The 22,590-nt window shown below is 40.0% G+C and overlaps 1 protein-coding gene across 2 annotated transcripts; it reads right to left on the reverse strand.

Annotated features, from left to right (window-relative positions):
- Positions 1-548: 548 nt before the first annotated feature.
- Positions 549-21,300, reverse strand: LOC144523195 (protein ENL-like). 2 transcript variants are annotated; one of them, XM_078258598.1, is made up of 12 exons: positions 21,202-21,300; positions 15,890-16,070; positions 13,485-13,567; positions 11,096-11,239; positions 9,611-9,736; positions 7,156-7,803; positions 6,428-6,518; positions 6,190-6,301; positions 3,954-4,053; positions 3,232-3,300; positions 2,415-2,486; positions 549-1,713 (listed from the first exon to the last, which is right to left on the reverse strand). In XM_078258598.1, exons 1-12 carry the CDS (start codon positions 21,211-21,213, stop codon positions 1,585-1,587), a joined length of 1,767 nt encoding a protein of 588 aa, XP_078114724.1. In that variant the 5' UTR covers positions 21,214-21,300; the 3' UTR covers positions 549-1,584. The 2 variants fall into 2 exon arrangements, with proteins under 2 accessions (XP_078114724.1, XP_078114723.1); XM_078258597.1 differs by having other exon boundaries at positions 3,223-3,300.
- Positions 21,301-22,590: the final 1,290 nt, after the last annotated feature.

The following is a 22,590-nucleotide window of genomic DNA, read 5'->3' on the forward strand; positions in this document are numbered from 1 at the left end:
TAACAGAGCGCACACCCCCCCCCCTCACACTGCGGTCGCAGAAAAAGGCACTAGAGTGGGGCTGTCGCTAGCCGTAGAAAAGTAAAAGCGATATACATTCATAGCTCACAGGTTATCTTAACCGCAGTCTGGGAATAAATACACAAAATGCACTTGTAGAAAAATAAAATGTAAAAAAGCGTGGCCCCTATTATTTTTTTCTTATTATTTTTGGATTCTGGGAGACAAGTATGGCTACTTTTTCACGGCTTTTTTAAACCCCCCCCAACTGTACCCTACCCAGCACTTAGAAGGCAATTCAAGAGTGATCCTCCACTGCTCTGGCCGCGAGCAGTCGAGCCCTTTCATGCACGCCAATATGAGAATATAGAGGAGAGGAGGGATGGAGTGAGGGGGCTTTAGTGGGAAGGGGGGGGGGGGGGTGTTGGTAGGAGGTCAAGGCTCAGCTTTCAGTGCGAGGAAGTAGAGGGGAAACTCAACAGAACATGTTTTTAAATGTTCAGACGACAAAGAAATCTCATCCAAAACGGACGGACGGACGGACACACACACACACACACACACACACACACACACACACACACGTCTCAGTGTCTTCATATACAGTGTTAAGTGTAAGGACCTGGGAGCCAAACGTGTGCATGAATCTGGGTACCACTTTACTTTAACCCTCATCCCTATGTAGCATTTTTCAAGTCTTGTAAAGATGTATAACACACTGTAATGGGGTTATAAGTACATTTGACATTTTAAAGTGTTTATTAAGGTACAGTAATTGTCATGTTTGTATTTTACTATATTGTCATTCATTATCAGTTTATACGCCAACTTCCACGTAGGATTAGTTATAGTACACTTACTTAGATTAGTTTACGACTACATTATAGTGTGTTATGAACCACTGATTCAACATTTATATTCTGCTTAAAAATGCTGAATAGGGGAGGTTAAAGTCAATACCTGAATCTGTATTTGTTTACAGTGTGTATGAAGGAGGAAAACCAGCTGTTTGTGACACACACACACACACACACACACACACACACACACACACACACACACACACACCTCAAAGAGTTGTTTGGAGAGAAATGAGCTCCAGCTGACAGCAGGGGGAAGGGGACTGAAGTGTTCTGCCGACTAAGGAGTGTGCGTGTGAAGGGGGAAGAACAGGAGGGGAAGTATTGGGTTTGCAAAGGTGGGAGTGCAGGAGGGTGAAGGAGGGGGTGTGGGGTGCATACCACAGCTCTGCACGGACTCAAAAAAAGAGATGTGTAGTGAAAATCCTGACTGTAGACAAAGTTCAGCCACTCTGCTCCTCCTCCACCCTCCCTTCCACAACTCCTCCACCACCTCCTTCAGTTTCCTCCCAGAGTCACGTGAGCGTGGTGTGTCTTCATGTGTGCTTGTGTTTGTTCGTGTGTTTCTGTTTGTGTGGTAGTTGTTCGATGGTTCAGTCGGGCCTGTGAAACGGCAGTGACATGATGTGGCTGATTGTCCCCTCCTTCAAAAAGAGGAGACATGGTGGCGAGTCTACCTCCGCCATCCACAGGCCTGTTTCCCCACGCCGGTTTCCACTTCCTGTCACGTGGCCGTCGCCTCCAGGTAGCTCTGTAGTTTGCGGACGGTGGACTCGTCCAGTGAAAAGAGGTCAAAGTCAAAGGTGGTGTTGGTCACGTTGAAGTGGCCTGTCTCCTCGATCAGGTTCACAATCTGAGAGAGGAGTGATCAAGTATCATCACATACCGTCATCATTTTTGTCCTTCAGATTACATTATTCCTGAAAATAACTCAATATACAAAAAAGAGGTTTACATCGTTCACCAAGTTACAGTTTTCAACTTTTTCAGTACTTCCCAGTAGTATATAACAATATTTCCTAATGATATAATCTATATAATCTAGTTAATGTAATCTATTTAATCCAACCTATTTAATACGACCTGGACATAGATAAGTGACATAAAATGTATAGATGGTGCTGACTGAAACAAAAAGACGAAATGAACAGCCTCCGACACGCACAATCCACTGTCGCAACCATTCCACTTTTGGTTTATCAAAGTATGACGCCTCCCAGCAGCCTGCAATTGGACATTACTGCCAAATATTACTAACATTATTACCTACGGTAGGCAAGAGAAAATATGTTAAATAAAATATATTTATTTCAGATCACATTATTCATGGTGAAACTCAATATGTAAAACGACCTTTTGGGTTCACCGCTTTTCAAAAATGCAAGTCATGGGTTTTTCCCATGTATGTATCAAGTTCTCCAGGTTGCTTTATATTATTCATATCACACTGATTAAATGGTACTAATACTAATAATATTTCCAGTACTAGACTTATTCATTTTGATAAACATCATGCCATATTTCATTGTTAGACAGTATCAAGTGAACACACACCTGCTGTAAGACGTTACGCTCCCTTAAAGCCATCAGTCTGCGATGGAGGTCCACCAGTTCTTCTGTGTAGGCCTGCAGTTTACAGAGGAAAGTAAATCTGGTCAGTATTAGAGGTCATAGGGCTGTTATATTTTTATTTGTATTATTTTAAACTTCTGTATGAACGTGGAAAAAATTATCCGTCTGATCCATTGCATGCCTCTAATTAGAACATTGTTCTCTTTGTTATTGCAAAATGGAGGAAACTAGCGAGCCTTTGCTGACCAGATAATCAGGACACCAAACCATCTGAGAAGTCAAGTTTGGAAGCATGTTGGTTCTGACACCACAGGTGAAAAAAAAAAATGAGGATCTTGCTTCCGTCTTTATGGTTTTTGCTGCAAAGTAGTGAATCTAGAAATAACTACGGTTACAAACAAAAGGTGTTAATGGTGCATTTACTCAATGTTGTAGGGTGGTGTTTGACACCAAAACATGTAGTTTCTTTTTGCTCACTAAAAGTGTCCTTTGAATTTAAGCAGTGTGGGATTTTCCTAACGTCTCAACAAAATCCATTAAACTGAGCACATCTTCTAATGTGAAGGAGTAAGATCAGTTTACCAGTTTCATTTCACCACTTCATGAATCAACTTGTTACAAAGAAGAAAAAAAGATTTATTTTTAAGGTTCATAGGCCAGTCTGTCTGCACATCTTGATCAATTAACGGTCCATTAATCCATCTTCAATTCATTAATGCACTTATTAAATGTGGACAAAATATTGCATGTGTATATTTGTGTGTTAAAGCATAAAAAAAGTTTGATTTACCCTTCCTACCTTGTCGTATCCCTTCTTCAACACCTTCTCTGAGCGAAACGAGGAATCTGGACTCTTTCTGCCTGAAACCTGCAGAAAAGGAGAGCAAGAAAGAGGGAAAGGAGGAGAGAAATTAGAGAAAGAGAGAGGATACAAAGAAGAGAGTCAGAGGCAGTGATATGAGACCATAAAACTATCTGGGACACTGAAGACAGTGGAAGTGGAAGCCTGGCGCAGTCCTCAAACCCTGTGGTTCCCATGTCTTCGTGGAATGTCTTTAGGCTATTTTATGTTGGGTAGGAACCAAGACATTAAAAATACAGCATGTACTGAACTTCAAAATAAGTTTGTCTCCGTCTAAACGAATGCCTTTTTAATATTGGTTTGATAGTTTTACTCATACATGGGATTTATCAAAAACACACTAAATACATTTCTTAAGTCTATTTTAATAACAAAATCACAAACATACACAATGTAATGCTTTAGGAAAATTCCTGTTGGCCAAGGATAATGTTGACAGCTAAACACTGAAGAATACTGGATGGAAAAACGCATTAATATTGTTAAGAACAAATAAGACCAGAATCAGTAAACAGTAGGTCCAACTTTGACTTGGACAGTCAGTCTACAACCAATCCAAATCCATGTTTGGTTTTAGTGTTTATTTTCTAGTCAACTATTTCCGTCCCTTTCAATACATCAATGAAAGCAGGAAGTAAAATGAGGTTTGTGTGACTCACTTTGTTATTGGAGGAGCTGTGTTTCTGCGGGGGCGGGGCGGGGTCTCGACTGGGGCTGTGCGAGCCGTCACTGCTGTCACTCTCGCTTTCCAGGCTAAGTCTGACATGGGGGACAGGGCAAGGTCAGAGGTCACACACACACACACACACACACACACACAGCTTAGCATTGTAATTGGGTGTGTGTGTATTAAAATGATTTGCTGCTAATATGGAGCCGGTTATCATTTGGTGAAGGAGACAACAAGAGTAAACAATATTAAGAAGAGACAAAAAACTGGTGAGGTGGGTAAAGTTAAAGGCATCTTATCACCTTACAAGTTTACGGCACGTCACCCTGTGCGAGAGCCGTCTAATAAAATCTGTTTCAGTCTGTACGCTATCAATTTTGAGGCATGTCAGGTTGTGATAAAAAAACAGTTGAATTGTAGTGCTACGATTTACTGTAAATAGAAAAAAAATACAGATGAAAGCAGAAAGTTCCATCTACCTGTATTTATGTACAATTTGCACGTATAGAAAACCTGAATGGAAATGCAGAAAATTGGATACAAATTCAAAACATTGCAAAAAAGTTGGTGGAAAAGTGGGTCAATAGTGACTCAACAAAGGCTAAATGCAATAAAGTGCAGTGGAAACAGACTTCGAATAAATGATGCTGTATGAAGCATGTGACTTAAACGGCCACTGAAGTGACGAAAAATGGCAGCAGTCAAAAACATCAGCTGTCCCATCACTGTTCTCAAAGAACAGTGATGGGAGTAACGTGTTACAAAAGTAACGCAATTACAGTAAATATTCCTTTTTGCTGTAACGCATTACTAATCAATTTTAATATATCACTATATTTAATATATGTAGTAATATTGATGCAGTTGCAGTCTCGGTAACACGAGTCACAACGCATTTTAACCCGACATTTAGTGGCGTTTTGTTTTTTTAAGAATTCACCAACACCGCGAAACATTTTAGCACAGAAAAAGTCTGTGAGCGTCATTTCCTGTTGCTGGAGTTGATGCTTGAGATGACCGCAGAGACGGATACATTTGCGACATGACAATTATTTTTTTAGGAGTTATTTCGCTGCGTTGAAGCGAGCTGTCATGTCATTGTTCCCGTGGTCAGAGCCAGAACCAGAACCAGAGACGGTACGGACATCTGTGTCCCAACATGTAACGGTACGTCAGCGCTGACAGCCGTGTGTCCGAGCAGCTTACAGATATAAACATGTCTGGAATTAATGTTTAGTCTTGCTACACGTAATATCATTACATTTTATCAGCGGTGGAAAGTAACTATGCCGTACTTCAATACAATTGTATGGTACTTTTAAGTATTTAAAGTACTTTGAGTATTTAAATTTTCTCCTACTTTATACTTCTACTCTACCACAATTCAAAGTCAACTAGGCCTATTGTACGTTTGACTTCACTATTTATATTATAGCTTTAGTTACTTTGCAGATTCAGATTAATAATACAAAATATTATGAATAAACTATGATGTATTAAAGTGGATAAAGATGAGACTTTAGTGATCCCGTGGGGAAATTTACAAGCTACCTGCCATGTCAAAGCCTACTTCTGCTGTTATTTTGGTGAAAGTGACTCAAAAGTAATGCAAAAGTAGAGTAAAGACAATAATATTGTAATATAACTAATTACTTTCAAATGACAGTAACTAGAAATACATGAAACATACATAAATGTCATATTTTCATAATGTTTTTACCATTGTTTTCATTTGTTCAAGGTTTAAGCTGCGCTTTTTCAAAATACGTCATCTTGTTGCGCCCTCTTCTTCTGCAGTAGTTTAAAGGCAAGCGACTGGATAATTTGTGCCACCAGTTGTTTATCTCGATGCTCTCGCCTCCTAATATTTGCATAACAGTGGTGGATGGAAAAGCGCATTCATTTGCATATTTTCTTGAAATTAGGTTAAAATTTGCACTAAATTTGAATGAAAGCTTTGCAAGAGATACGTCACAAACTTGCTTGCCTCTCTCATGCAGCAAAACAATAAACAACATTTGACCATACCACTGGCACTTCTATACATAAAAAAAACTCAAAAGAGGAGAAGAGGAGTGTGGACCCTGTCGCGGGCAGGGAAAAGAGTGCAACATGCTTAATGAGTTTGAGGTAAATGTGTGTTTTAGCAGGAGCAAGGTTGAATTTGTGTTACAGTGCAATCTAGGACCACGGTTTCTGACTGATGACCAAATAGGGAGACTGACCGAGAGTCACGGTTGGGGGGGTTGGTCTTGATGGGCGTCTCCTCCTCTGAGCTGCTGTCGTCATCATCTGACTCTTCTGACTGGATCTCCTCCACCATCGATCGTAGAGGGCCTGGGAGAGGAGGACAGAGTCACACAAACGATTATACAACTCACCTCAACCCTTCACCTCCAGATAACTTGAAACACTAATTAATAAATCATCTCTGTGATGAAACAAGGTGAATGGACTCTCTACCTTGCCCTTGTTTCTGTCCCGGCTCAAAGTCGGAATCTGAACTGGAGTCAGAGCTCGAACTGGAATTGGAAGGACTGGAAGGGGCAGACTGCTGTAAGAGGAGAAGGAGATAATGACGAGGAGGAAAGAAACGGACAGAAAGTTGGTGGGACAAAAAAAAGAGAAATGGGCTGATAAGTCTTGAGTTCAGGATCAATGCAGGAGGTGATTATTGTGCTGTTTTTTTCCTGACTTAATTTTTGGGAAACATGGATATTCAAAATCAAAGATTTGAAGTTAAAAGGACCAATCTAAAAGTACGTTCATGTCCATCTATAAATTAAGTTGTGTAACAAATGGATAAAAATACAAATTAGCAAGTACAGCATGTTTTTAGAGCTGAAATGATAAATTGATTAACTGATTAATAATCAATAGATGGAGACTTTAATTTAATCGCAGCAAAAATACATTGCAAGTTTCTTATTTGTAAGGGTTTGTTGCTTTTCCTAGTTTTATGTGATGTCACGTTACACAGGGCTTAAAGAAATGTTAGGTATTTTCACTATTTTCTGACAAATAATCGATTAAATGAGAAAATAATCGGCATATAAAGTCATAATTGTCTTTAGTTGCAGCCCTTAATATGAAATATAATTAATTTAAATAAAAATTTTTGAAAACCATGATATAAAATCCTTTTATTCATTTTCACCTTAAAAAATGTGGCTCCTGTGAAGCCGACATACCTCTGACTTCGACGATGCTTCATCCTCTGAATTCGACTCTTCCGACTCTGGAAGTTTTTTGGGCTCCTTCGGCTCCTGCGTGTCATTTTTGCCTTTGGCCCAGCGACCTTTTTCTTTGGGAGGTTTCTTCTCTGCATACGGCTGGCTGGCTGCAGAGGAGGAGGAGACACGAGGAGAAGTTCCTGTGAAGGCAACGGCGGTCGGCCCCTTCGGCCCCTCTGAGCTGGCCTTCTTCTGCTTCTTTGCGCTGGGTTTGGGAGACTCGACAGTAGAGGGTCGTTTCCCCGGGGCTTTGGGCTCTGCGGGCCCTCCCCCGCCTCCTCCCCCACCACCCCCGCCGCTACCAGCCCCCCCTCCTTTAGGGGACATGCCCTCCATCTTTGACTCCTTCAGGGTGAGTTTAGGCTCCTTGAAGGCAGCCTTGGGTAGAACTTTAACTTCATCTTTCACTTTGATCTCTGACGGCTTTTTTGAAGATGAGGAAGAGGAAGGATCGCGGCCACTCTTGCTGCTTCCGTCTCTGTCGTTGTCTCCTTTCGACGTGGCTTTGCTCTCAGAGTCTTTTCGGGGCCGTTCACGGTGCTCCTTGGTCAGTTTGTGCGGTTTGGGTCCTTTGCTGCTGCCACCACTTCCCTCTTTGCTGGGCTCCTGGAAAAAGAAAACAAAAGCACTGTCACCCACAATCTACTCTTAGAGCACTCAGCCGAAAGCCTTATTAAAGGAAACGGAAGCACAAAGACCTTGTTAAGGTCTGGCCAGTCTAGTCTGTACCGATCACATTATTTACTGTGAAGGAGATGCCAAACTAAGCACTTTGGTCAGTGTGAACTTCCGGCAAAATATTAATTCTCTCAGTAATTAGTCTAAAAAACAACAACAGACTAAAAGTCTACAGCCACACTAGCGGCTATGTGAGACTGGACTTGGGCACAGCAGTGCTTTGAGCTAAATGCTAAAATAAGCATGCTAACATGCTGAGGTTTAGAGGGTATAATGTTTATGTTCACCATCATAGCTTAGTGTGTTAGCATGCTAACATTAGCTAATTAGCACTAAACACAAAGTAAGCTGAGGCTGATTAGAACATCTTCAGTTTTGCTGGTATTTGGTCATAAACCAGCTAAATGTCAACCTAATGGTGGCACTAGAGGCAAAGTCAGGGGATCACCAAAGTCAGTAGGATTAATCCTCTGGGGATCGTGAATGTTGGTACCAAATGTCATGGGAATCCATCCAATAGTACATCCAAAGTGGTGGACCAACTTACAGACTTTGCCATCCCTGAAGCCGTGCTACTAGCATGGCCACAAACGGTAGACAAATATATACAAAGAAAAAGTTAGTTCACCAAATACTTCACAAGTTAAATAAAAAGATACTATACTTCTCTCTGCACTACTGTGCGAGAGTATTTACACACTGCTTCTGCCAATCTAAACTGACAATCCTGGGCAAACAGGCCATCTCAATGGTTGTATTGCTTGAGTTACATTAGATTATACTATTACTTTGAAGGGCAGTAAATGAGAACATTTTAATTTAGAATACTTTGAGTGCAGCAGACAAAGTAAGCATTTACTGAAAGATGTATCCACAGAAGTGGATTTCACCAGAGCTCTCTGGCACAGTGATACAAGTGGAGGATGCTATTTACACACTGCTCATCCACTTATCAGCAAACATTTTTGCGGGTTTTTAAACTTGATATGTACATAAGAGCCTTTATTATGATAGACTCAATACAGACTGGAGCATTGGAGAGAGTGGTTATGGGTGAGTCTTCAGAGGTGGCTCTCATTGACTCTTTTAATAATCAGCAGATGGGCACAGCTGGATGAAACCAAGTCCAAGCCAGTTCTCAGCACACAGCCACAGTAATATTGTTCAGAAAATGTATTTCTACAAAATGAGGGGGAAATTTAGTTTACAGGGTATATAGGTGTATGACATCAGCCTGTTTAAGTAGGTCACCGATTGTGTCAAGAAAAACATTAGGAGGAACCTGCAGAACAACACACTTAAAGAGAAGACCTATGCAAAGCTATAAATGAGAAACCAATGCCATTTTATTTAGTCAAACATGAAGGCCTTACCACTGTACTGGTCTGTGAAAGGTTGAAATCAAAACAATGGCAACAATGGAAAATGTAACGGGATCAGTTTTGTGTTTTCTCCCGATATGTCCCGTCTACTGGCAGATAAGCTGGCTGAGTAATTCTGCATACAGATACTCAAAAACAGATGGCTATGATTAAAAGCCTAGGTCAGACTGTTCTCAAGACCGATTCAATGATTTTGCACTGTTTATTTCATTTGTCCCCATATCCTTCAAAAAAACGAATTGAATGATCAATAGTTGTGACACTTTCTGGTTAAATACTCCAAATGAATGAGCAAGCTGACAGTGCTAGTGAGATAACTAAAATGGCATTTTCTAGTTGGCAATTTAACCAACCTTTGACAGATGAGAGGTCTTGGTCTTCTTGGGATCTGAGAAGGCAGAGAGAGGGATGGTGGGGAGCATTGGGTAGTCTGGACTGGGCCTCGACACAGCTTCAGCCCCCTCTGGAACCACCAATACCTGAAATTAAAGAGACAAGAGTTATGGAGCTTCTGTGTAGATCTTATGCGTTGTATACACTGTAAATTCTCAAATAGTGTCCAGGGTCTATATTTACTTTGACTGAAGACAGAACCAGGCTTTGTATAGAGTTATTTTTTCCCCAAAGACAAATGTTAAGTGACTCACAGTTGGAGCATGTCTAAGGCTTGAATCATCAGTACAAAAGATGAGCAACTCTTTTAAGCACCCGTCACTAAGACTTTCTGATGTGCAAGAACTTTTAAGTGTGTTAAGAAAACTGACTTCAGCTTACATCTTCACCATCAGATTCTGGGTCATTTTTGGATGAATTCAGCTGTGGCAATGACTTTTGTCCACAAATTCAACGACAAAGTGTTTTAATTTGCTACCGCTCTGACTGTATTCTTCTCACATAGTAACGGGCTTAGGCTCATGGGTATTGTAGTATTTAGGCCGTCCGCCATGACAAACTTATGGGAAAAAAAACCGATTTCTTTGAAACAAAGTCAAAATAATTCAAACTGGTGGCCATAACATAAACCTATGTGATTGTTACATTATGCAGTCCCTTGTTTCTATGTGAAGTAACACTGACAGGATTTCTGCAGGATTCACTAAGTAAAATTCAAGACTAACGTATGAAAGTATGATTAATAACCAGTAGGGTGGGAAGTGCTAAACAATTTGATATGATAATCAATAAATCTAGACCATATTGCGTCTAGATTTATTGATTATCATATCAAATTTTTAGTGCTTCCCAGCAGCATATAACAGTCATTTCTAATGATATAATTAATTTAATTAACGTGAACAACACAAATAAGTAACATAATTGGATTGATGGCATAACCAATTCAAAATGATGAATTAATTTGGGTTCATTTCAGTTTTTGCTAAAATTGACAGTTGCTACTGTAGCTCACAGCAGTGACAGTGTTTGCTGCAGGTCTGATGACGCTGACTAAAACTCCACAAGGAAGGATTGAACAGCCTCCTATGTGCACAATCGAGTGTTGCAACAATCCAACTTTTAGTTGGTAAGTTATAGGTGTACAGCATCTCTTAACAATCTGCAATCAGATACAACAATGTTGTATAACTAACATAATCTATGGCAGGCAAGAGAAAATATTTAAGACATTTAAGGCCTTTTTGGGGGAAAGTTAGATGATTTAAAAAAAATGTCGAGACCTGCAGATACCCTGCATCGAGGAAAAAAACATTTCCAGAAAACAGCAGTTCCTCCCACTTCAAAACTAATGATGCAATATGTCATGTAGTAGTTGCTATTGATTCTAGTCACTCATTTAGCCATGACTCCAGTGAACCACCCAGTGTGTCAGGCAGCCTCACCCCTCCAGCTTTGATCAGCTTTCTCCTGAATTCTTTGGTGGGGTTGTTGAACGTGAGCTTCTCACAGCGCAGGTGGTTGACTGGTGGGTTGCCCTCCAAGTTGAGGAATAGGTCATAGTTGAAACACACTTTTTTTGGCTCCTCCTGAAGGATGATAACAGGATAAAACACTGATTTCAACACCTCAAACACCTCCTCTAACAGCATGTGTGAGACCATTTAATTTGTGTTTGCCTTTCTGCATTACACCTCTCAATATCGACATATTACACAACAAAAAGATAAAAGCTGAATGAAGGAACTACCATCCGGGAAGTCCAGAAAACAGAGACACAGCCAGAGCCGACACACTGATAAGAATCAACTTACATTCCTGAGAGAAGCTGTGGAGAAGTGGACAATTAAAGCTGAGGAAAAGGCATGCTTGAGAGAAAACAATCCATCTGCATTTACGTGAAGATATTTTTAATGGTTGCTGATATTTACACTCTGCTTGCTCACCTTTTAAGTATTTTCTTGACAGATTTGACCATTGTGTAAAAGTTAAAGGACAATTCCGGCGCAAAACGAACCTAGGGGTTATTAACAGATGTGTACCCACTCTGTCGCTCTCTGGGACATGTTTTCATGCTAATTGAATGTGTTTGTAGCTTGAAAGACGCTAGCGCGGACCACTGATTAGCTTACAACGCTAGTATTCGGGGCACAGGGAAAGTAAAAACAAATCGCCATTTATACCACTAAAAATGCTCAAAATATCACCAAACTTCAACCGTAGCATAATGAGGGTCCCTAAATGTTAACCAAAGCATTGAGAACTTTGTACGTGTACAGACTGTTTATTGAAAAGATACATTATAAAAAGACACTCGCGTTCATGTTTACATGCCGCCGCCGTCTTGAAAACCAGTCATGATTTACAGCTGGCGATGCAAACTAAAATCAAAAGCAATTTGCTCAATATATCTGAAATAATCGCATTCTGCATAACTTCTCTAGTGTACTTACTCAGTGGATAACTATCTATCTATCTGGTCCCTCCGGTCTGGGTTGCCATCTCCAATTTATTTTCGGGACATGGAAAAAAAGTTTCAAGTAGCTACAGCCCTGTTTATCAGAGAGGGGAAATTTTCAGACTGTACAAAACACTGCGTCTCTTGGGCGTCGCGACGCAACAGGTCCCACTCCGTGCAACACAGACACTCCTGTTCAGTGTCCATAGCTTCCCAATGTCTGCAGGTACACAACCAGTTTTCCGAAGTACGAGGTTGTGTTGCAGCTTTGACTACCAGCAGCTCTCGCTCTCTCGTAGCCCTTTCACGGAGCTCCCGCAGCTCTTCGTTCAATAAACGGTCTGTACTTACAATGGTCTCAATGCTTCGGTTAACATTTAGGGACACTCGTTATGCTACCGTTGAAGTTTGGTGATATTTTGAGTGGTATAAATAGCGATTTGTTTTTATTTTTCCTGTGCCCCGAATACTAGCTACAAACACATTCGATTAGCATGAAAACATGTCCCAGAGAGCGACAGATTGGGTACACATCTGTTAATAACACCTAGGTTCGTTTTGCGCTGGAATTCTCCTTTAATTGCACAGAGGAGGATGTAACATTTTGGGTGCAGTCCAGAGGTTTAATATTATAAATAGCTGCAAGAGACAATGGTTCACTGATGTGCACATAGCTCTTAAGCATCGTCCTTATCTTATAATGCGAGTACATTTCATTCATGTCAATGGCTCATGGGTACTTAAAAAAGGTGCCAGTATAATAGTGTGTGCTCATTTTATTTCTCACTTAAAGAGAGAAATGTCCCTCTCATAAAAGTTGTACTAACGCAATCGTGCTTTCTGATTGGCTAAGTGCATGTATAACTCCTTCTGGAGAGTGTGTTAGTACAGCTGCCCAAAGGAAGCCATTCACACAAAAAATGTGTTTTAAACCATCACTGTGTTGCACTTAAACAATCTACATGTACTTAATGTAATTTGATTATTCTTGGACAATAACTCGATTTCTGAAACATGCGAAAAGAAACAGCCAGTTTCGATTATCAAATTAAGGAATTAACCTGGTCAACACGGCTAGCTTTCTGTTTTACCTCCCAGTAACCCAGATTTTTGTGTGCATGTAATGTTTGCAGTCTATGCTTGGCCTCCTTCAGTCTGTTAATATTTCAGTGCAGTTCACAAGTACTATAGCCACATTATTTGTAGAAGATTCCATAATATAACACCTGCAACATGTAAAAATCAATTTACAAATTTCAAACTATATTGAATTTTTATTTCCTAAAACTTTCTAATCCTCCCCCCCCCCCGCCTACATTTCTTTTCTATAAATATAGCAACTACACAGCTTACTATCCGTGTCCAGTTGATCTCACCTTGTTCTTGAAGTAGACCTCAATAGGCATGAGGAAGCCTGCGTAGCCCGACTCCTCCACTTTGTACGGAGGCTCCTTGCATACTGCAGACAGACAAAAACATGTCAATGGCAGTAATTACATTAACTATTAACTCATTACTCTTATCTATAGAATGAGTTAATGGGGGTAGACAAATCTTAACTAATTCAATTCCCAGTCCAGACAGTCTCAAACTATATACTACCATGAATTAAATGTCATGAACAACAGCATTTTGCTTAAGGGCATTTGAACACAAAACAGCAACACATAATAATAAATCATCAATGAGTTCCAACTTGGCTGACGTGTTTGATTGTCTCATACTGTATTTATTACCCAGGCCGTTTTCGAAACTGCATACTATACTAGCAGTGTGTACTGATTTGGCAAAAATGTAGCCTTAGTATGCAAACAAAAGCAAAATCAAATGCCAAAAATACCCGGATGTCGTACTGATTCTGAGAAAAATCGCCAGTATGCCTCGGACCAGTCTGTTTTGCCGACTCTATTACACAAAGCACCGGAACAATCACAACAACCGTGGTTTGCTGTTGTGGCAAACAACTGGAATCTTTTACAATTTCCGTCTGCCATTTTATCACTAACTTCCCTTCTGAGACTTTTTTATGCCAGAAATCAACTGTGTAGAGTTTGATTATGGGCAGTTTTACGAAAATGTATGGCGAATTGCAAATTTGCGCCAACGTAGTTGAGAAGCTCCACAAGCTGACGCGACAGCCAGCTAGTGCTTGCCCGGGGTCGCTGGCTAGCCGCCCGGCCTGTCCTCCTCCAAAGACCCCGCTGTCAGCTGACTGGAGCTCTCTCAAGACACTCGAGGACAAGAGGTAGAGCTGGGCAATATATCGATTATATCGATATCGTGATATGAGACTAGATATCGTCTTAGATTTTGGATATCGTAATATGGCATAAGTGTTTTAAAGGCTGCATTACAGTAAAGTGATGTCATTTTCTGAACTTGCCAGACTGTTGTAACTGTTCTATTATTTGCCTTTACCCACAAAGTCATTATATCCACATTACTGATGATTATTTATCAAAAATATCATTGTGTAAATATTTTGTGAAAGCACCAATAGTCAACACTACAATATCGTTGCGGTATCGATATCAAGGTATTTGGTCAAAAATATCAAGGTATTTGAGTTTCTCCATATCGCCCAGCCCTAACAAGAGGTGTTTCTTTTCCCAATCGTTTGTTTAAATAACACAACACAAATAACCATTATAAGATTAATGGGAACCTGTGGTTATCTGCCTTTTCGGAGTTATAAAGCTCTACAAGCGATTGCGGGCGTGACGTTAACAAGCTCGCTGGCCGGGCTGTCACTCACACACACCGGCCATGGAGCAGACACAGGCGGGGGAGAGCAGCGTCTGATAGGGCTGAGAGATACTTCTCTCTTTGACAGACTTGTAAATATTTCAGTTCATAATCATTGTTTGTTGTATTTGCTTGTTTCACATAAATAAAGATTAAAGAAATTAAGTTTCAGTTTCTATGGTAGATAAATAAACAGTTGTAGCAACATAAAGTGGTAACATGCTATGGCATATATTATGTAGACTTAAGGGGACACACCAAAGCATATCATTTTCATTCATTTTTGGAGAGGCATTATCAGACCATAATGACAACATGACTTTACATTCGTATTAAACTGACTAAAACTAACGGTTTTATTCATGCAACGGAAAAAGTTTGTGTTGTCGAGCAATGCTTTATATAACAGTCTCCCTTGTTGAATATCTTGTTTGTCTTATGTCACTATGAGCTGTTAGAATAAATAGTTTAAGGGGTGGGAGAGCTAAACCATGCAGCGTCTTATAAAGTAAACAAACATTGGTCATAAATAGGATTGGGTACCGAACTAGGTACTTTTTTGGATACCGGCCGAATTACGTCGGTACTACCAAGGACCGATTTACATTAAATCAAGCGATGCCAATTTTCGGTACCCGAGAGCACATAAACGCAAGCATATCTGTCCTCTGTGCACATGCGCACACACATGGACAAAAAAAGTGAACGGTTCCCAAAACCTAGTCATAAACAAAAAAAATGTAAAGCTCAATAAGTAATATTTTTCATTTGCAATAGTGGTGGGAGTTCATTTTTTTTGTCTTGTGCTTTAAGAGCTTGTTCAAAAGGCTCTCCCTGGCCTAGCATACTGCAGAATAAATTGATTTAACGGCATACTACCAATGATAGATACTACATACTGCATTCGTATGTAGTAGGCGACTTCTAAAACGGCCTTAGTGTCTTTTATGCAGCATCTAAAACACTTAATTAGCTATGTTTATGACATACGCTATGAGAATAAACATGTTCAAATATTGTTATCCGTCTGTCTCACCTCTCTTGGGTTTGGGGAAGCTCTCATGCAGGCGGAAGACAACCTTCTCTACAAAGTGCTGGATGTCGCCGGTTTCTGGCCCTCGGACAAACACCATCCAGTCATGGGTGAAGCCTTCTGATGTCACCTTCTTCCTTAGCTGGGCTCTGTGGCCCAACTCCAGCTTCACCTGCACTGTGCACTGAAACAGATAGAAAGAAAAGGGTCAAGTACTGATTATTACTATACTATACTAGGCCTGTAGACATAGGAGAATATACACAAGCCAGAAATTGTCAAATGTGAACTACAAGTGCAGAATTATTCAGATCAAAAAACTGATGAAGATGTAGAGTGAGCAGAGGAAGGTCAAATAAATGCCTAAATGAGAGATTGTTTTCTTCTTCTTGCGTTGAGTCTTTTAGACTTTAAACCTCAAGTAGGTTCCTTGTTTCCTCACGACAGAAATATTTACATGTAAATTCATGCTTTCCTTTTCTATTCTATTAGTTATAAATGAGTTTGCAACTAACAAGTCAAGTACATTTCACTTATATAGCCCAAAATCACAAAGCTGGCTCTATGGGCTTTACAATCAAGCTACAACACCCTCAATCCTTGATTTGAATAAAAAAAAAAAAAAAAAAATCCATTAACATAATTATCTATTAATCTGCAGATGAACTTCTCTATAAATAAGTTTTTTCTGACATTTCATAGGCCAATTAAATTGTTTTTGCAATCCCAATTTCCTTAAGCCTGTCACAACATCTTCAAATCACTTATTTTGTCCAGCCATTGGTCCAAAACCCAAAGATATTCAGTGTACTATCACATATGATAAAGAAATTTGATTTATATAGCATCTTTCAAAACGAGAGTTACAAGTTGCTTCACGGGTGAACACAAAAATATAGTACCATTGACCTATGGAAAAGCGCAGCAGCACAAATATCAGACCTAATGACCTCAGCGCCACAAGAAATAGAGGAGAGTGACTAGGCAAGGTGTGATTTCCGTTTATTTATTTGTTTTGTTTTCCTCAAGACTGCAGAGGGTCGGGGGTGGGAGAGGGTTTTTGTTCTTGTTCAATTTGTGTTTTTGTTCTGCATGTAAAAAAGAATATATGCAAATATGCCCAAAATGTAATTTAGAACCATCCTGGTTCTAAATTTGAATATTTTTCTGTTTTTCTTAGCTTTCTATAATAATAAACTTAATATCTCAAGGTTTTGGACAGTTGGGTGGACAAAACAAGACATCATTACTTTACATCGTTTTCTCTTTTATAGACCAATCGATTAATCAAGAAAATAATCAGCTGATTAATGCATCGTTGTTTAGAGCCCATGCTACAGACTTCAAAGTTCTACTGTAGAGTATACAGTAGTGGCTGAGAAACCTTGCAAACTGAGGTTGATTAAGACATAAACTAAAGCAAAGCTGGTAGTGAGATTAAACCAAGGGGCCATTATTCATTGGTTTCTGATTCCACCTTAAACAAAAACCTCTGAATCACTATTTTGGAGTGTGTGGACTTAATACTCAAGAGGAGAGGCTAAACACTTGGTCTGGACAAACACAAAGCTGAAATCGGTGTTGGGACGCTCCCTGAGGAATGGGAGTGATTAGCTGCCCGAGCCAACAGATCTCAAAAGGTTTGTCCAGAAGAGGGGCACATTTTTGGGCTACCTCTCTCAGCCAATAACAATGACAGCGACAGGACAAGCAAATGACACTGTGCTGGTGGTGAGTGGCATAGCAAGTGAAGAGGCTATGGAGATGGGAGTGCAGAAGGGAACAAGAAGGTGCGGGGGGGGCTGGCGATGAGAGGGGACAGAAAGGCACTTTATGTCCAGGGGAGGACTGAAGAATGTGGGGATTTGGCCCCGGCACAGAGCAGCTCGTGAGCTGGGACTGAGTAGGGGGATTAGAGGGGACAGGATTGGTCTGGCACTCCCTGACACTCTCTCACACTCACACACACACACACACACACACACACACCTCCCCTGCCTGGCACACTGCCCAGCCATTCTATGGCAGTAATGCCCTTAAACTCCAGACTCCACCACACCCACAGTGAGCAGCCGTGGAGTCCCTCCAATCATCAACAACCCCCCCACCCACCGACTCCGCAAAATCAAGACTGTGATAAGGACAACATAGAAATCAGAATGATAATGAGCCAAAGAGGAAGACGGTGACTCTGTTTGAAATGAAAGGGAACAATACACTGAAAGCATGGAAATAACAAAGAAATGTCCTCCAATAATCTGAAAATTAAGAGCACAGAAGGGAAATATGAGGCTGAGAAAATTAGAGCCGAGTAAGCTGGTTACCAGACTAATTAATCAGGAACTATTTTCATAATTAATTAATTGCCCAAGCCATTTTTCAAGCAAAAATGCCAAACATTCATTAGTTTCAGCTTCTTCTTTGTGAGTATCTTTTCTTTGATTTATGAGATAGTAAACTTATTTACATAATATTTGTGTTTTGGACAAAACAAAAGATTTGACAACCAGCTGGGCTCTAGATTATACTCTAGATCATACTGAGCATTTTTCACATTTTTTGACATCTTACAGAGCAAATGACTGATCAATTAAGTAAAAAGTGGCATTAATTAAAATAAGTGTTTGTTGCAGCTACAGAGACAATTCTGGGGTTGCAAGATTGTTTAGATTGCCTATAAGATAGAAGAGTATAAGAAAATAGTCAAACATGCCAATTACAATTTCCCAGAGTCCAAGGTGATGTCTTTAAATCATTTGTTTGGTGAGACCAACAGTCCAAAACCAAAAAAATATTGAATTTACAGTTATAGAAAACAAAAAAAAACATTTTAAAAGCTGGAGAGAGCAAATGTTTGGCATTTTATGATTTAAACGATTAATTTAACAATTCATTTTCTACTGATCGTCTACTAAAATAAGTGACTAAGCTCTGCAAAATACAAATGGGAAAATAATACTATGTTGATAGACATGCACATAATTTGAAGTGTCAAATTGTCTGAAAATATGAAGAACATGCATCTAAAAATCAGACTACCGACTATAATTTCAAGTATCAGAAGGACAGCACATGTATTAAGCTTTCATCGATAACCGTCAAACCAGACAACACAAAGCCACTATCATCGACATGATGCATGCATGCTCTCTCTTTTTCTCTACACAGTGCTCCAGTTGAGCTGAAATACAAATTTTGGCAGACACACTGGCTCCCATGAAAACAATGAACTCCCAGCTGACATGTAAATAACACCCCTCGTGACCATGTTAATCTCTTCCAGCTAATAAATGATTACATTCAAAAAGTCCGAACGTTTCCCTCGGAGGGGACACACACAAACAAACAATCATGACAGCAGCTGTGTTTTGATGAAGCTGCATGTTCCAGCTGAATCCTTTATCATCACACCAAACCTAACATCTAAAAAGAGATAAAACCATTACTTTTATTGGAAAATGGTCAGCCCCAGAGAGCCACAGGAGAGTCACAAATAGCCTATCTGCAGCACCCAATGAAAACAAGCGAGTATTAGAATAAATAGGGTGCGAATGAGTCTGTGGAGATGACAAAAAGCTGCATGATCCCAACTGCAGAGTTCTTAAATGCAGATCTCATAACTAGAAATAGCAAAGATCTCAGTATTTGCACACAAGTCAAGACCCTGCTTCACTGTGCACGCAAGAAGCACTTTGGCTGTGTCATGATGTTGTAATGTGCAATAAATACCTTCAATCAAAACACAGACGGAAGTTGACTCTCTTCTGGATCCGGCAGACTTATTAGGTCTATCTATCTAAAACTAATTCAGTATGGCCTAATACAACAACTCTGCAACATATCTTAATTTCATTAAGTTATAATGTTAATGTATATCAGTGAGGATTAAATATTAGAAACACCTTCTAGTACAAAGTAATACAATTCAATAGGACCACAAATGACATCCTCTAAAATAGCCATAAAGTTGAATCGACACCTTCCTAAAACAGATTAACAACTAAACATTATAACCCTCATTGAGGTAGGTTTCATTGCGAGGCTGCTGTATTAGACTGCATTATTCTTATCTATGTGTACCAATAGACTGGCAACTGTGCATTTGAGTAATAAGAATTAAAAATCGTATGCACATCTTTCACATTCATCACAGAAGTATAACTACACAAGTCTTATAACTTGTAGCAGAAGACTTCCTCTGGATGAACACAGATCTAGTTAAAACTTCAAAGAGGCCAATGCTGAATGGAGACTAGCTCCTAGAAAGTGGCTCCATGGGTGTGTGTGTGTGTGTGTGTGTGTGTGTGTGTGTGTGGCCTAACCATCTGAAATATAGTCCTGAATAACCTCAGGCATTTAAAGAGTAACCCATTTTGAAGAAATATCTCCCTCACAGTTGGCAGATATGTAATTTGGTTCACCCACTGTTCTGTTTTCTGCAAAATAAATGAAGCTTTTTAGGATGACATAAATCTTAACTGTGCTAATTGATACATGCAATGGCATTACATTTGAAGAAGCAAAGGTTTACCATACCAGTTCTTTAAAATTATGTTTTATTTATATTATAGGTTCGTTGCTTTGTAATGATTAGACAATGCATGTGTGGTCATCATAACAGGATTCAAGTTAAACGTCTGCACACAGAGAATTTGTCATATTTTCCACCACGCTGCATGCATCATAGTCTAAAATCAAGAATGCGGTAAGCCTTAAACATTAACCAACTGTTGGCAAATAATGCAAAGATATTTCTGAAGTTGTATGGTCGACGCTGGCTTTATTAGCCTTGCATGTGAGGTTTCAGGCCGCTGGCAGTGGAGACACCACCCCGCCTCTCCAGCCCAACCTGGTGAGGACAAATCTTTTTCCCCGGCGCCTTGTAGCGGCTCCTTAGCTTTTAGCCAACGGCCGACACTCTCCTGATAGGTAGACTAGCTTAGCTTAGCTGCAACAAAACCTCGACTCAAATTGGTATGCATAGTTTTTAACAATGTGCATGTGCGTTTTAAACACGACAGATATGAAGAAACACCAGATGTAAACCTCTTTGTGTGCCTGGTTGTGGCTACAGCTATGCAGCGGTGCTGAATGGTGTGGTAGACTGAAGCTAGCTAGCGGTAAATACCGATGTATGAGTGCCCAGCTAGCATAGCTCCAGAGCCAAACAACTACGAGTTCATTAGCAGCAGGAGCATTTTTTTCTTCTGGCTAGCAGAACAGAGGATTCATTCCTGCCCTGCCAGCGCACAGCCTGCTAGCATTTTCTCCTTGAAAAGTTCAGATTCCACAAGGAGACACAAAAGCCACTGTACCTGGTTCTCCATGTTTCTCTGGCCTCAGTGATTGTTGTATTTATTTACAGCGGCGTTTGTGGAGCGTCTCCCCAGCCTCTGCTCCTCATTGTGTGTCAATCCAGCCCAGAAGCGGAAGGCAGACGGCTCCCCTCCCCTTCCAGACGGCTGCTGGCAGGCAACCAAAACAGAAAGCTCTCTCAGCCTATCAGGGAGCGGTAAATTTAAGCACTCTTGAAAGGAACCAATCAGAACACTCAAGAGGCGGGGCAGTCGCTGAGCTGCAAATACAATTAAAGCATTTTCTGGTGGTTTTCTCGAGTGACAGCGAGCTTGTCCCAATGGCTACAGCTCTGTTTTAATTGTAAAATGCACATGATGCTAATTGATTAATCGGGGTTTGATTACATTGCTTACACATTTCAGCTTTTCCTATTAGTATGGCAAATGCAATATCAATAGCATTAACAATGGGGGTTACATCATACTCAAAGGGCCTAATTTACATTTTTCGGAGGGGGGGGGGGCATTGTGAATACTTTGGATTTGCATCTTATTGATATTTTATATGCACTCAGGGTAAATACTATCTTATCATTTTTTAATATGTCTCACAACCATTCCATGTTTACTAAATAATTATTATTGTCAGTATGATGACTTTTCTGAGAAGTTACCAATTTCCCATTTTTTTTATGAACAGTCTGTTACATTCTCAGAATATTTTTTGATTTCAACGCACATTACGCACATTAATCAACATGACCACAGAGTCCAACATGTAAATGTGCCAGATTTAGCCATGCGGGTTATTTTCATCAATCACCAATGCTGTTATCTTATGAAGTCATTATAAACTCACTATTACTTAAGTACAGTATTTAAGTACAAATTTGAGGTACTTTACGGGAGTATTTCTATGTTATACAACTTTGTACTTCTACTCAACTACATTTCAGAGGGAAATATGCTTTTTACTCTACAATCACTTATAGACTCTTCTTACAAATTAACTACCCAACACTATATGAACCAGTTCAAATTAGTAAATTAGTTATTGCACAATGCATTTTCTGCATCATCGAGATGGTTTTCTAAACTGGGTTATATCTGAATGATTATAACCTCTAACACTACATGTTACACTGATCTTATTCAGCTTCTGTTTAAAATGTCTGATGTTTCATCTGAACAGAAAGCCGTACGTCGTCTGATTGAAGACGTCTTTTTTATACAGAGCCAGGGAGCGAGGGCCCATTGCTGTCAGGTCTCTGTGGTGCTCTGACTTTGATGGGAGATTATCGGGCCTCAGCTATGTGATGGAAGGTCAGCACTCTCTCACTGGCTTGGTGCCTCCCCTTCTCGCCCTGCCGCTCAAACTGATCTAGTCTGCCTCTCAGTCAAATCGGA

The sequence above is a fragment of the Sander vitreus genome, chromosome 9, assembly GCF_031162955.1.
Source record: "Sander vitreus isolate 19-12246 chromosome 9, sanVit1, whole genome shotgun sequence".
Taxonomy (NCBI): Eukaryota; Metazoa; Chordata; class Actinopteri; order Perciformes; family Percidae; genus Sander; species Sander vitreus.

Excerpts from the sequence above, each read along its gene's own strand:
- LOC144523195 (XM_078258597.1), bottom strand. Across the intron at positions 11,240-13,484 it reads AGGTCTACTTCAAGAACAAG|GAGGAGCCAAAAAAAGTGTG; the intron begins GTGAGATCAACT and ends ATCATCCTTCAG. Across the intron at positions 3,301-3,953 it reads ACAGCTCCTCCAATAACAAA|GTTTCAGGCAGAAAGAGTCC; the intron begins GTGAGTCACACA and ends CCTTTTCTGCAG.